The 15,463-nt window shown below is 41.0% G+C and overlaps 1 protein-coding gene across 1 annotated transcript; it reads left to right on the top strand.

Moving 5' to 3' along the window:
- The first annotated feature begins 4,983 nt into the window (after nt 1-4,983).
- Nucleotides 4,984-13,215, top strand: LOC138075295 (acyl-CoA-binding domain-containing protein 6-like). Its single transcript, XM_068966969.1, has 2 exons — nt 4,984-5,240; nt 12,624-13,215. Exons 1-2 carry the CDS (start codon nt 4,984-4,986, stop codon nt 13,213-13,215), a joined length of 849 nt encoding a protein of 282 aa, XP_068823070.1.
- Nucleotides 13,216-15,463: the final 2,248 nt, after the last annotated feature.

The following is a 15,463-nucleotide window of genomic DNA, read 5'->3' as shown; positions in this document are numbered from 1 at the left end:
ATTCCCTCATGAAGTCAAGGCACAGGCACTGTCAGGAGGGGGATATTCGCTGGCCACAGAACTTACCTTCTGAGGTCAGCAGTTTTAAAGTGATGTTGGGAGACTCCTCTCCCTTTCCTATGTTAGTTTTTAATGCAAAACAACACATGAGGTTTAGCTGAGACTCTCTGGGTTTATTCAGTTTTATGACTGAGGATTATTTTTAAATCCATGACCTTGAGCCTTGTGATTTTCTATTAAGGGCTTTTATGCCTTGAAGGCCTTCTTTATTATGGGGTATTAATAAATGCTAGGAAGAGGTTCTGAGGGATCTATTTGAATATCTTGATGGCAAGTGCACTGTGAATTTTGCCAATATCAGTTGGAGATTTTGCCCATAAGGAAGATAGTAGTTGATTCAGGAGGGATGATCAGTGTTTCCAGAATAAGTTTTAGGTCCATGACAGATGGAGCAAACAAAAGATGTCACAGGGTCTTTTAATTCACCTAGTTGGCTGTTTTGATGATTGTAGTCAAATTCTAGAATTATTTTATAGGAGGAGAAAGAAATTCCAGCAAGAAACTTCTCTAAGAAGTCTCAGCTTAATAAATGGGGAGAGATGAGGGAACTAAGGAGAAAGGGATGTGTGTCTCAAAGGACCTAAACAAAAGAAAGTAAGTGCAGAGACAGGCCCCTCTTGTGGCTCATTAGAGATCCCCACTCTTTGAAGTGTTTTAGAACTCTGAGGCAGGGGCTGCTTTATTGTAATGGGGCTGAGCACTGAGAATGTGGCTCTGATGTCCTTTAGGACTGAAAGAGATTCATCCCCAACTTGGGGGAAATTTCTTCAAACCAATTGGGAGGGAGGATTGGGAAGAGCCCCTGGAGTTCCTTGGAGCCCTATCACTGAGAATTGAAAGGATGTTGGAAAGGCTGGTTAAGAGGACTGAAGCAACCTGAAGTGCTAGACTCTGTAAAATCTCTTTTCCAATGTTCTGGCTCTTTGCAACAATAGGAGAAACTAAGAGGATTCTGGTCTGGGTTAGGAAATTTAATTTTTGAAACTGAAGATAAGAATTTTGGTGGTCTTATTTATGGGTGACTCATCCATGAGTGGCAGAGAGCTGGTGTGGCAGATGAACTAAATCTGAAGTGGATGTAAATTTACCATTCTATCGGGTCCTTTTAGCAGGGAAAGATTTCAGTTCAACCCATTAATGAGTAGAGTTAAAAGCTTCCTGGGTAGAATCAAACTCTTTAGGAGGACCAGAATTTTCTTTAAAAACAATCTGAAGTCAATTGTAATTTGTCATGAACAGGTTCGTTACATTTTTATGTGCAACCCTGAATTTTCTTCTAATCAACAAACTTTGGAAAAGCCCTAGGAATCATGGGATGAAGTCACCTAGCATTTGCTCAAGCCGTATAAGTTAGTAGGTCTCCTGGTTGTAATTTCTGAGATCTGTTAGGATTTTCTTAATTAGCAGGTTTCATCCAATACTGGGACTGGCTTTCACCAACAAGCATATATATAAACTATATAAGTTAGAGAAACCAGGTCAGAAAGTTTGAATGACTATAGTAAACTCCTAAGCAAATCTGTGAGGCTCTTTGGTTACTCCTAATCTTTATGGCTCACAGTTCAGCTTTAATCCAAGGAGTGTGAGAAATTAAGGATTTGGATTCTCAGACTACTTAATTTTAAAGGGACAGGTTCTGACAAGTTCAGAGGGAGAGGGAGTGGGGAGAATTTCAGAAAGAAGGGAAAGTTCAGTAAAGGAATTACTATAGGGGAACAAAGGATATAAAAGATGTGTAAGCGGCATAGACGGGAAGGAGGGAGATGGTGCCAGAGGCAGAGTCTGGTCACGAAGAAGCAAAGAAGAGACTCAAGATGGAAACAGAGATGGAGCCTGAGACAAATAGGCCAAAGAAGATGAGCCAGAAGCTTCAGCAGCCATTTTATCTTTCTTTATTTGCCTCAGTTAACGTTAAAAATCTTATTTTTGCAGAGAGGAAATTTTAGACTCATGACATTTACCAGGCTCAAAATAAGCATTCCACACAGTTCTAGAAATTTTTGAACTATTGTGATCTAATTTGGTTTTAAGAAAATTAAGTTTGGAGATTTCAAAAGCTCCCCATAATGGCCATTGAGATCCTAATCTGCCTTTGATTTGGACTAGGCCATTTAGCTAGAAATGCACATGAAGAAGGACCATCATTTTTTGTTTTGTTTTGAGGACCACAGTTTCTAAACATAAAACTCATTGGAATCCCTGGGATTGGGATTTCAAAATATCTAGGTAACAGGGGTCCCCTTTCTCAGAGGTTTCTCTATGGAATAAAAGAATAATTTTCAAATAACTGACAGCTTGAACAGCTCAAACCAAACAGCTTTCAGCTCAAACAGCCTACCAGCTAATACCAGCCAGTTCTAATGAAACAGCTTGATCCCAAAGTAGCCAGTCCAGAGGGTTTTCAGCCAGTTTCCAGGGACCAGCCCATGTTCCAAAGGACGGGGCCAACAGCTTCAGCTTCAGTGAAATAGCTCCTGTTCCCAAAGGAATGGGTTGACAGCTTCTCAGCCAGCTTTAGTTGAAACAGTCTAATCACAAAATCAGACCAAAGTGCCAAATGAGTACTCACAAATAGAACAAGGCCTTAACCAGAAACACAAAACCTTAAAGTAGATTCTGAACAAAGTCAGAGAGCGTCAAATGCAAAGAGGGCATGGGTTCAGATCCAGGAGAAAGATATACCTTCAAACTCCAGGGTCATTGAGAAAAACAGTGAGCTCAGTGGGCTCAATTGTGAGCCCACACCTATTTGCTCACCAGTCCCAGAGCCATTGAGGATCATCTTTGGTCCCTGTATTGGCCACCAAATGTTGACATAAAACAAATAGACTGCCAGTTGTTCTCCAGCAATGATAGGTTTATTTGGAATCACCAATGAATTTCAGTTTGGGGTCTACAAACACAGTCTACACATGGATATCACCAGATGGTCAATACCAAGATCAGACTGATTATATTCTTTGTAGCCAAAGATGGAGAAGCTCTATATAGTCAGCAAAAACAAGACCAGGAGCCAACTGTGACTCAGATCATGAATTCCTTTTTGCCTAATTCAGACTTAAATTGAAGAAAATAGGGAAAACCACTAGGCCATGCAGGTATGACCTAAATCAAATCCCTTACAATTATCCAGTGGAAGTGAGAAATCGATTCTAGGGATTGGATCTGATAGAGTGCCTGAAGAACTATGGACAGAGATTTATGATATTGTACAGGAGGCAGTAATCAAGACCATCCCCAAGAAAAAGAAATGCAAAAAGGCAAAATGTTTGTCTGAGGAGACCTTACAAATAGTTGAGAAAAGAAGAGAAGTGAAAGGCAAAGGAGAAAAGGAAAGATATAAACATCTGAATGCAGAGTTCCAAAGAATAGCAAGGAGAGATAAGAAAGCCTTCCTCAGTGATCAGTGCAAAGAAATAGAGGAAAACAACAGAATGGGAAAGACTAGAGATCGCTTTAACAAAATTAGAGACACCAAAGGAACATTTCAAGCAAAGATGGGCACAGAAGATATTAAAAAGAGGTGGCAAGAATACACAGAAGAACTATACAAAAAAGATCTTTATGACCCAGATAACCACGATGGTGTGATCACTCACCTAGAGCCAGACATTCTGGAATGTGAAGTCAAGTGGACCTCAGGAAGCATCACTATGAACAAAGCTAGTGGAGGTAATAGAATTCCAGTTGAGCTATTTCAAATCCTAAAGGATGATGCTGTGAAAGTGCTGCACTCAATATGCCAGCAAATTTGGAAAACAGCCATGGCCACAAGACTGGAAAAGGTCAATTTTCATTCCAATCCCAAAGAAAGGAAATGCCAAGCAACGTTCAAACTACCACACAATTGCATTCATCTCACAGGCTAGCAAAGTAAGGCTCAAAATTTTCCAAGCCAGGCTTCAACAGTACATGAACTGTGAACTTCCAGATGTTCAAGCTGGGTTTAGAAAAGACAGAGGAACCAGAGATCAAATTGCCAACATCCATTGAATCATTGAAAAAGCAAGAGCCCAGAAAAAGCTCTACTTCTGCTTTATTGACTATGCCAAAGCCTTTGACTATGTGGATCACAATAAACTGTGGGAAATTCTTCAAGAGAGGGGAATACCAGACCACCTGACCTGCCTACTGAGAAATCTGTATGCAGGTCAAGAAGCAACAGTTAGAACCAGACGTGGAACAACAGACTGGTTACAAATTGGGAAAGGAATATGTCAAGGCTGTATATTGTCACCCTGCTTATTTAACTTATATGCAGAGTACATCATGTGAGATGCTAGGCTGGATGAAACACAATCTGGAAGCAAGATTATTGGGAGGAATATCAGTAACCTGAGATACACAGATGACACCACCCTTATGGCAGAAAGTGAAGAACTAAAGAGCCTCTTGATGAAAGTGAAAGAGGAGAGTGAGAAAGCTGGCTTAAAACTCAACATTCAGAAAACTAAGATCATGGCATCTGGTCCCATCACTTCATGGCAAATAGATGGGGAAACAATGGAAACATTGAGAGACTTTATTTTGGGGGGCTTCAAAATCACTGTGGTTGGCAACAGCAGCCCTGAAATTACAAGACGCTTGTTCCTTGGAAGAAAAGCTATGACCAACCTAGACAGCAGAGACGAGCCTTCTTCCAGGCCCCCTGGCTGTGCTGCTCCGACCCCGGCACCACGGGAGCGATCTGGGCTAGCCCGAGCTCCCTGTTAGCCTGGGGAAGCCGGAAGAGACCGGGCAGCGGGGGAGAGCAGCAGAGGGTGGCGGGGCCCTCCCTGCACGCCCAGGGAGACCAGGGGAATAGAGGGAGTGAGGCTGAGTTAAGCGAGGGTTAGGTGAGCTTGGGTGCGACTTGAGCTTGGGACTGATGGGCCAGACCCCCATGCCGGCATCACACCCTGTCCGAAGAAGACAGGCAGATTCATGGCCTCATCATTCCTGCCCTTGGGGGCCACCACGGGCGACAGTGGCGGAAAGCTGAGCTCAGGGGACGACTCCGGGAATGTGGAATCCCTCCAGAGCTGGGAGATCGAGGCATCCAGGAGCCTGGCAGAGCTGTTTGAGAAGGCTGCAGCGCACCTCCAAGGCCTGGTGCAAGTGGCTAGCAGGGAGCAGCTCTTGTATCTGTATGCCAGGTACAAGCAGGTCAGAGTTGGAAATTGCAATACACCTAAACCAAGCTTCTTTGACTTTTTTTTTTTTTTTTTTTTTTATTAAATTTTAAAATCTTTAATTCTTACATGTGTTCCCAAACATGAAACCCCCTCCCACCTCCCTCCCCATAACATCTCTGTGGGTGATCCCCATGCACCAGCCCCAATCATGCTGTATCCTGCGTCAGACATAGACTGGCGATTCAATTCTTACATGATAGTATACATGATAGAATGCCATTCTCCCAAATCATCCCGCCCTCTCCCTCTCTCTCTGAGTCCAAAAGTCCGTTATACACAGCTGTGTCTTTTTTCCTGTCTTGCATACAGGGTCGTCATTGCCATCTTTCTAAATTCCATATATATGTGTTAGTATACTGTATTGGTGTTTTTCTTTCTGGCTTACTTCACTCTGTATAATCGGCTCCAGTTTCATCCATCTCATCAGAACTGATTCAAATGAATTCTTTTTAACGGCTGAGTAATACTCCATCGTGTATATGTACCAAAGCTTCCTTATCCATTCATCTGCTGATGGACATCTAGGTTGTTTCCATGTCCTGGCTATTATAAACAGTGCTGCGATGAACATTGGGGTACATGTGTCTCTTTCAATTCTGGTTTCCTCGGTGTGTATACCCAGCAGTGGGATTGCTGGGTCATAAGGTAGTTCTATTTGCAATTTTTTAAGGAATCTCCACACTGTTCTCCATAGTGGCTGTACTAGTTTGCATTCCCACCAACAGTGTAGGAGGGTTCCCTTTTCTCCACACCCTCTCCAGCATTTGTTGCTTGCAGATTTTTGGATCGCAGCCATTCTGACTGGTGTGAAGTGGTACCTCATTGTGGTTTTGATTTGCATTTCTCTGATAATGAGTGATGTTGAGCATCTTTTCATGTGTTTGTTAGCCATCCGTATGTCTTCTTTGGAGAAATGTCTATTTAGTTCTTTGGCCCATTTTTTGATTGGGTCATTTATTTTTCTGGAATTGAGCTGCATAAGTTGCTTGTATATTTTTGAGATTAGTTGTTTGTCAGTTGCTTCATTTGCTATTATTTTCTCCCATTCAGAAGGCTGTCTTTTCACCTTGCTTATAGTTTCCTTTGTTGTGCAGAAGCTTTTAATTTTAATTAGATCCCATTTGTTTATTTTTGCTTTTATTTCCAGAATTCTGGGAGGTGGATCATAGAGGATCCTGCTGTGATTTATGTCTGAGAGTGTTTTGCCTATATTCTCCTCTAGGAGTTTTATAGTTTCTGGTCTTACATTTAGATCTTTAATCCATTTTGAGTTTATTTTTGTGTGCGGTGTTAGAAAGTGATCTAGTTTCATTCTTTTACAAGTGGTTGACCAGTTTTCCCAGCACCACTTGTTAAAGAGATTGTCTTTACTCCATTGTATATTCTTGCCTCCTTTGTCAAAGATAAGGTGTCCATATGTGTGTGGATTTATCTCTGGGCTTTCTATTTTGTTCCATTGATCTATATGTCTGTCTTTGTGCCAGTACCATACTGTTTTGATGACTGTGGCTTTGTAGTAGAGCCTGAAGTCAGGCAAGTTGATTCCTCCAGTTCCATTCTTCTTTCTCAAGATTGCTTTGGCTATTCGAGGTTTTTTGTATTTCCATACAAATCTTGAAATTATTTGTTCTAGTTCTGTGAAAAATATGGCTGGTAGCTTGATAGGGATTGCGTTGAATTTGTAAATTGCTTTGGGTAGTATACTCATTTTCACTATATTGATTCTTCCAATCCATGAACATGGTATATTTCTCCATCTATTAGTGTCCTCTTTGATTTCTTTCATCAGTGTTTTATAGTTTTCTATATATAGGTCTTTAGTTTCTTTGGGTAGATATATTCCTAAGTATTTTATTCTTTTTGTTGCAATGGTGAATGGAATTGTTTCCTTAATTTCTTTTTCTACTTTCTCATTATTAGTGTATAGGAATGCAAGGGATTTCTGTGTGTTGATTTTATAGCCTGCAACTTTACTATATTCATTGATGAGCTCTAGTAATTTTCTGGTGGAGTCTTTAGGGTTTTCCATGTAGAGGATCATGTCATCTGCAAACAGTGAGAGTTTTACTTCTTCTTTTCCAATTTGGATTCCTTTTATTTCTTTTTCTGCTCTGATTGCTGTGGCCAAAACTTCCAGAACTATGTTGAATAGTAGCGGTGAAAGTGGACACCCTTGTCTTGTTCCTGACTTTAGGGGAAATGCTTTCAATTTTTCACCATTAAGGATAATGTTTGCTGTGGGTTTGTCATATATAGCTTTTATTATGTTGAGGTATGTTCCTTCTATTCCTGCTTTCTGGAGAGTTTTTATCATAAATGGATGTTGAATTTTGTCAAAGGCCTTCTCTGCATCTATTGAGATAATCATATGGTTTTTATTTTTCAATTTGTTAATGTGGTGAATTACATTGATTTGCGGATATTGAAGAATCCTTGCATCCCTGGGATAAAGCCCACTTGGTCATGGTGTATGATCTTTTTAATATGTTGTTGGATTCTGATTGCTAGAATTTTGTTGAGGATTTTTGCATCTATGTTCATCAGTGATATTGGCCTGTAGTTTTCTTTTTTTGTGACATCTTTGTCAGGTTTTGGTATTAGGGTGATGGTGGCCTCATAGAATGAGTTTGGAAGTTTACCTTCCTCTGCAATTTTCTGGAAGAGTTTGAGTAGGATAGGTGTTAGCTCTTCTCGAAATTTTTGGTAGAATTCAGCTGTGAAGCCGTCTGGACCTGGGCTTTTGTTTGCTGGAAGATTTCTGATTACAGTTTCAATTTCCGTGCTGGTGATGGGTCTGTTAAGATTTTCTATTTCTTCCTGGTTCAGTTTTGGAAAATTGTACTTTTCTAAGAATTTGTCCATTTCTTCCACATTGTCCATTTTATTGGCATACAACTGCTGATAGTAGTCTCTTATGATCTTTTGTATTTCTGTGTCGTCTGTTGTGATCTCTCCATTTTCATTTCTAATTTTATTGATTTGATTTTTCTCTCTTTGCTTCTTGATGAGTCTGGCTAGTGGTTTGTCAATTTTATTTATCCTTTCAAAGAACCAGCTTTTGGCCTTGTTGATTTTTGCTATGGTCTCTTTTGTTTCTTTAGCATTTATTTCTGCCCTAATTTTTAAGATTTCTTTCCTTCTACTAACTCTGGGGTTCTCCAATTCTTCCTTTTCTAGTTGCTTTAGTTGTAGAGTTAGGTTATTTATTTGACTTTTTTCTTGTTTCTTGAGGTATGCCTGTATTGCTATGAACTTTCCTCTTAGCACTGCTTTTATAGTGTCCCACAGGTTTTGGGTTGTTGTGTTTTCATTTTCATTAGTTTCTATGCATATTTTGATTTCTTTTTTGATTTCTTCTGTGATTTGTTGGTTATTCAGAAGTGTGTTGTTCAACCTCCATATGTTGGAATTTTTAGTAGTTTTTCTCCTGTAATTGAGATCTAATCTTAATGCATTATGGTCAGAAAAGATGCTTGGAATGATTTCGATTTTTTTGAATTTATCAAGTTTAGATTTATGGCCCAGGATGTGATCTATCCTGGAGAAGGTTCCATGAGCACTTGAAAAAAAGGTGAAATTCATTGTTTTGGGGTGAAATGTCCTATAGATATCAATTAGGTCTAATTGATCTAATGTATCATTTAAAGTTTGTGTTTCTTTGTTAATTTTCTGTTTAGTTGATCTGTCCATAGGTGTGAGTGGGGTATTAAAGTCTCCCACTATTATTGTGTTATTGTTGATTTCCCCTTTCATACTTGTTAGCATTTGTCTTACATATTGCGGTGCTCCTATATTGGGTGCATATATATTTATAATTGTTATATCTTCTTCTTGGATTGATCCTTTGATCATTATGTAGTGGCCTTCTTTGTCTCTTTTCACAGCCTTTGTTTTAAAGTCTATTTTATCAGATATGAGTATTGCCACTCCTGCTTTCTTTTGGTCTCTATTTGCGTGGTATATCTTATTCCAGCCCTTCACTTTCAGTCTATATGTGTCCCTTGTTTTGAGGTGGGTCTCTTGTAAGCAACATATAGAGGGGTCTTGTTTTTGTATCCATTCGGCCAGTCTTTGCCTTTTGGTTGGGGCGTTCAACCCATTTACGTTTAAGGTAATTATTGATAAGTATGATCCCGTTACCATTTACTTTATTGTTTTGGGTTCGGGTTTATACACCCTTTTCGGTTTCCTGTCTAGAGAATATTCTTTAGAATTTGTTGGAGAGCTGGTTTGGTGGTGCTGAATTCTCTCAGCTTTTGCTTGTCTGTAAAGCTTTTGATTTCTCCTTCGTATTTGAATGAGATCCTTGCTGGGTACAGTAATCTGGGCTGTAGGTTATTGTCTTTCATCACTTTAAGTATGTCTTGCCATTCCCTCCTGGCCTGAAGAGTTTCTATTGAAAGATCAGCTGTTATCCTTATGGGAATCCCCTTGTGTGTTATTTGTTGTTTTTCCCTTGCTGCTTTTAATATTTGTTCTTTGTGTTTGACCTTTGTTAATTTAATTAATATGTGTCTTGGGGTGTTTCGCCTTGGGTTTATCCTATTTGGAACTCTCTGTGTTTCTTGGACTTGGGTGATTATTTCCTTCCCCATTTTAGGGAAGTTTTCAACTATTATCTCCTCAAGGATTTTCTCATGATCTTTCTTTCTGTCTTCTTCTTCTGGGACTCCTATAATTCGAATGTTGGAGCGTTTCATATTGTCCTGGAGGTCTCTGAGATTGTCCTCATTTCTTTTAATTCGTATTTCTTGTTTCCTCTCTGATTCATTTATTTCTACCATTCTATCTTCTATTTCACTAATCCTATCTTCTGCCTCCGTTATTCTACTATTTGTTGCCTCCAGAGTGTTTCTGATCTCATTTATTGCATTATTCATTATATTTTGACTCTTTTTTATTTCTTCTAGGTCCTTGTTAAACCTTTCTTGCATCTTCTCAATCCTTGTCTCCAGGCTATTTATCTGTGATTCCATTTTGGTTTCAAGATTTTGGATCATTTTCACTATCAATATTCGGAATTCCTTCTCAGGTAGATTCCCTACTTCTTCCTCTTTTGTTTGGTTTGGTGGGCAACTCTCCTGTTCCTTTACCTGCTGAGTATTCCTCTGTCTCTTCATCTTGGTTATATTGCTGCGTTTGGGGTGGTCTTTTTATATTCTGGTGATTTGTGGAGTTCTCTTTATTATGGAGCTTCCTCACTGTGGGTGGGGTTCTATCAGTGGCTTGTCAAGGTTTCCTGGTTAGGGAGGCTTATCTTGGAGTTCCGGTGGGTGGAACTGGGTTTCTTCTCTCTGGAGTGCAGTGGAGTGACCAGTGATGGGTTATGAGACATCAAAGGTTTTGGAATAATTTTGAGCTGCCTGTATATTCAAGCTCAGGGGAGTGTTCCTGTGTTGCTGGAGAATTTGAGTGATATGTCTTGTTTTGGAACTTGTTGGCCCTTGGGTGGAGCTTGGTTTCAGTGTAAGTATGAAGGCATTTGATGAGCTCCTATTGCTTAATGTTCCCTGAATTCAAGAGTTCTCTAATGTTTTCAGGTTTTGTATTTAAGCCTCCTGCTTCTGGTCTTCAGTTTTTACAGTAGCCTCTAGACTTCTCCATCTATACAGCACCGATGATAAAACATCTAGGTTAAAGATGAAAAGTTTCTCCACATTGAGGGACACTCAGAGAGGTTCACTGAGTTACAAGGAGAAGAGAAGATGGAGGGGGTAGTTAGAGGTAACTGGAATGAGATGCGGTGAGATCAAAAGAGGAGAGAGCAAGCTAGGCAGTAGTCACTTCCTTATGTGCGCTCTATAGTCTGGCCCGCTCAGGTATTTACGGAGTTATACAGGGAAGAGGAGAGGGAGGAAGTAGACAGAGGTGACCAGGAGGATAAGAGAGAGGAATGAGAAGGAGAGAGACAAATCCTGCCAGTAACCAGTTCCTTAGGTGTTCTCCACTGTCTGGTACACACAGAGATTCACAGAGTTGGATAGAGAAGAGATGGGGGAGAAAAGAGACAGAGGCCACCTGGTGGAGAAAAAGGAGAGTCTATAGGAGAAGAGAGTGGTCAAGCCAGCAATCTCGCTCTCAGGTAAACTTGGGTCGTGAAGTTTGGGTTTTTAAATGAACATAATTGACAACAAAAACCTAAGAGCAAAGGTTAAAAATCTAGAGTAGAGGTTGGATTTTCAAAAATACAATATTAAAGAAAAGAAGCAGAAGGAAAAAGCAGGAAAGAAAGAAAGAAAAAAAACCAAGAATTATTAAAAAAAAAACAAGCAAACAAAAAAAAAACAAAACAAACAAACAAACAAAAACCCCACCAACAACCATCCAAAGGCTATATATGGTGTTTGCCTTAAAAAAAAAAAAAAAAAGTCTTTTTTTTTTTTAAAAAATAGTAATAATAGGTTATAGTAATAAAAATTAGAGGAGAAATAGAAGATTTAACAATTAAAAAAAAAGGTTAGAAAAAAAAAGAGAAAAAAAAAAGAAAGAAAAAAAAAAAAAAAGGAATGAGTTTTAAAATAGTAAAAATATATCTGGCTCTTCTCTGATGTTTTGGGCCGTGTGGGCTCACTTCCAAGGTGGTTCCCTCTGTTTAACTTCTTCCGTTTGCTGGTTTTTCAGGCTCACTAGTTCAGTCGCGCTGTGGGGAGGGGGAATGCCGCAAACTAATAGCGCTGTCGTGTGCTCTCAGTGTCACAGCCCCGCTTGACCTGTCCCTTCTCGCGGCGCACAAACCGCTCCGGCTCTACGATGCACAGCCGGGAACCGTCTGGGGCTGGCCCTAGGCTGCGTGCACTTCCCGGTCCAAGCCGCTCATGTTTGGCGCTCAGGCAGCCCTCAGAGGCACAGATTCGGCTGGGACTGCGCTTTGTGCCCTTCCCAGGTCCGAGTAGCTCAGGAGTTTGGCGAGCGTGATCGCCGCGGCTTGTCACCTTTTCTGTCGCTGCTGCTCAACTTTCTGGGTGGACCGCTGGCGTCCCCCGTGAGGCAGATTGTGACTGTCCAGCACCCCCAGAAGTCTTAGCAAAGAAGCCCGCTTGCAGTTAGGTAAGTAAAGTCTCTCCGGGTCTGCAATTGCCCCTTTCCAGTCCTTACGGCTCTGGCTGCCTGTCCCCGGCGGGGGATGGTCTGCAGCCGGCTTTTTCCGTTCCGTCCTTTGTTCTGTGCTCGGTCCTGGCGGCGTCTTATGTTCGAGCTTTTCGTGCTGTAGCTATCCCACAGTCTGGTTTGCTAGCGCAAGTTAGATCGTTCTGGTTGCGCGTGGGGCGTTCCTGCCCGATTCTTACAAAGCACTGCAGCCCGCGCCTCCCGCGCGTCCCTGCCCTGCACCCACTTCCCAATGGCGGATGCAGGCGTCTGTGCTGCTTTTCCGCTGGGGGAGTTACTGTTCTTCTTTGACTTTAAAGGAAAGCAAAAATGGGAAGCATGGAAAGCGCTTGGTGATTCAAGCCCCAGCCCAGCAATGCAGGAACATATTGCTGTAGTTAAAAAATTAGATCCAAGTTGGAATCCTCAGTCACCAGAGAAGAAAGGAAAAGAAGCAAATACTGGTTTTGGTGGGCCAGTTGTTAGTTCTCTGTATCACGAAGAAATCATCAGGGAAGAAGATAAAGACATATTTGATTACTGCAGGGAAAACAACATCGACCATATAACCAAAGTTTTCAAAACAAAAAAAATGGATGTGAATATGAAAGATGAAGAGGTCAGAACTCTACTCCACTGGGCCTGTGATCGAGGACATAAGGAACTAGCCACAGTCTTGCTACAATATAGAGCTGATATTAACTGTCAAGACAATGAAGGTCAAACAGCTCTACATTATGCTGCTGCTTGTGAATTTTTGGACATAATGGAGCTGCTGCTCCAATCCGGGGCCGACCCCACGCTCCAAGACCAGGACGGCTGCCTGCCAGAGGAGGTGACAGGGTGCAAAGCAGTTACTTTGATGTTACAGCAGCACACGACAGGCAAGGCTTAATCAAAAGACTGGAAAACTACGGTCGACAACAGCACAGTGGTGAAAGAAAACTGCAAAAATGACACGTCTTTTGCCGCCCATCTTTGGTATATGTTGGCTAATAAAATCAGTTGTGAGGAACTGGGGGGAAAAAAAAGGCAGAGGCATTGTTTTGCCAACAAAGGTCTGTCTAGTCAAAGCTATGTTTTTTCCAGTAGTCATATATGGATGTGAGAGGTGGACTATAGAGAAAGCTGAGAGCTGAAAAGTTGATGCTTTTGAACTGTAGTGTTGGAGAAGACTCTTGAAATGCCCTTGGACTGCAAGGAGATCCAACCAGTCAGTTAATTCTAAAGGAAATCAGTCCTGAATATTCATTGGAAGGACTGATGCTGACACTGAAACTCCAATACTTTGGCCACCTGATGTGAAGAACTGACTCATTGGAAAAGGCCCCAATGCTGGGAAAGATTGAAGGTGGGAGGAGGAGGGGACGACAGAGGATGAGATGGTTGGATGGCATCACGGACTCAATGGACATGAGTTTGAGTAATCTCTGGGAGTTGGTGATGGACAGGGAAGCCTGGCGTGGTGCAGTCCATGGGGTCACAAAGAGTCAGATATGAATGAGCAACTGAACTGAACTGAACTGAAATATGGCAAGCCATGTGTAAGGTCCCACATAGCAAGGGAAGAAGAATGCTTTTATAGAGGGGAAAAAGTAATAGGGGAGGGCTATAGTAAACAGAGTCCATGACTTTTCTTTGCCTGAGTTCTTCCTAGGAAATAGGAGGAGTCTTTCTTCCTTTGGGGCTCTGCTACCATCTCAGGGCATGAGAGCTCCCCCTTCTGGCCTCCCTACTCTATTTAATGAAGACTACTAGTCAAGTTCCTCAGTCGTGTCTGACTCGTGACCCCAGGGACTGCACCGTCCATGAAATTCTCCAGGCTAGAATACTGGAGTGGGTAGCCTTTCCTTTGTCCAGGGGATCTTCCCAACCCAGGGGTTGAACTCAGGTCTCCCACATTGCAGGTGGATTCTTTACCAACTGAGCTATCAGGGAAGCCCCATTAAAGAGTCTTCTGTTGGTATCTTTTTTTTTTTTTTTTTACATGGGATTTAGGTGTCAATAGTTTACCTTTAGATGCGGCTGCATTTGGTTCTTATGAAAATCAACCTCAGGTCAGAAATTATACTGTTACTTGAAGATGCATCTTAAATCATTGAAGTAACTTTTGATCAATACTTTAACAAAGGGAAATTGTTCACCGTGTTAATTTTGTCATAAATTCTTCATATGGGAATTTGGTAATCCAAATTTCATGTCTCCCTAAATTCAAAATCACTGCAAATATTGAAAGAGACCACTCCCAACCAGTAAAGGAACAAAACCACATTTCTCTGCCTCCCAGATGTCTTATATCCCTTTCTACCCTTTACCCCTATAAATCTTCTCTTTATAGGCAAAAGATACTTGCCAAAAATGAAGAAATTTATGATGAACAATTTGGGAGATCTACCTCTGTTACTGTTTATGAGCATATTTCTGACACTTCAGAAGATGGTGACAGTGAAACACAAGAGTCATGAGAAGAAGAGTCGGTCTCTATGACCAAAGATATTAGGAACCATCTTTGGTAGGCTTAAGAACTCCTGTGAGGTTTTCTCGAGAAATGTATATGGCCTTGCCTTGATTCTACTTGTGACTTTTCACAATTTGTTTTCTTCTGAGTGACTGAGAATGTTTGAATTCTCATCTCAATTACATGGACATTCATGACTCGTCATTGAAAAGTGATTGTCTCTATACCTAGAGCTGAGGGTCTCTAGGCTTTGTACTATTTTCTCTTCCACCTTTACATATTTCATTACCAAAGAACTTCTATTAAACGCTGACAATATTTTGGGGTGTGCCTTTTGTCCCTCAGACATTTCACTAGCAAGAATGATAATTTGTTGAATTGATCCCCCAAACCTTTTCTCTCTTATATGTGTCTCCACTCCCCTACTTCTCAATATGTTCCCAACCCTATGATTTGGGAAGAATTTCTGATGATTCCTGTCATCATCTCCAAACTATTCCCAGAATTCAAATGTCTAGAAGATAGGCAACATAAATAAGGGAAGTGGGCTTAACATAAGAAAAAATAACCACATAAGCACAGTGATAAATGGTAACTGGCAGCAGTCTCAATGACGGAATTGGACAGAATGGTGTGGGGATTGGGGGTATGGGGTAAGGGTGGTGGAAATTCGGTAAACCCATTT

This window comes from Capricornis sumatraensis, chromosome 3 (genome assembly GCF_032405125.1).
Source record: "Capricornis sumatraensis isolate serow.1 chromosome 3, serow.2, whole genome shotgun sequence".
In the NCBI taxonomy this organism is placed as follows: domain Eukaryota; kingdom Metazoa; phylum Chordata; class Mammalia; order Artiodactyla; family Bovidae; genus Capricornis; species Capricornis sumatraensis.
The sequence above is the reverse complement of the archived record's forward strand: the minus strand, read 5'-3'. Positions and strand labels throughout refer to the sequence as shown.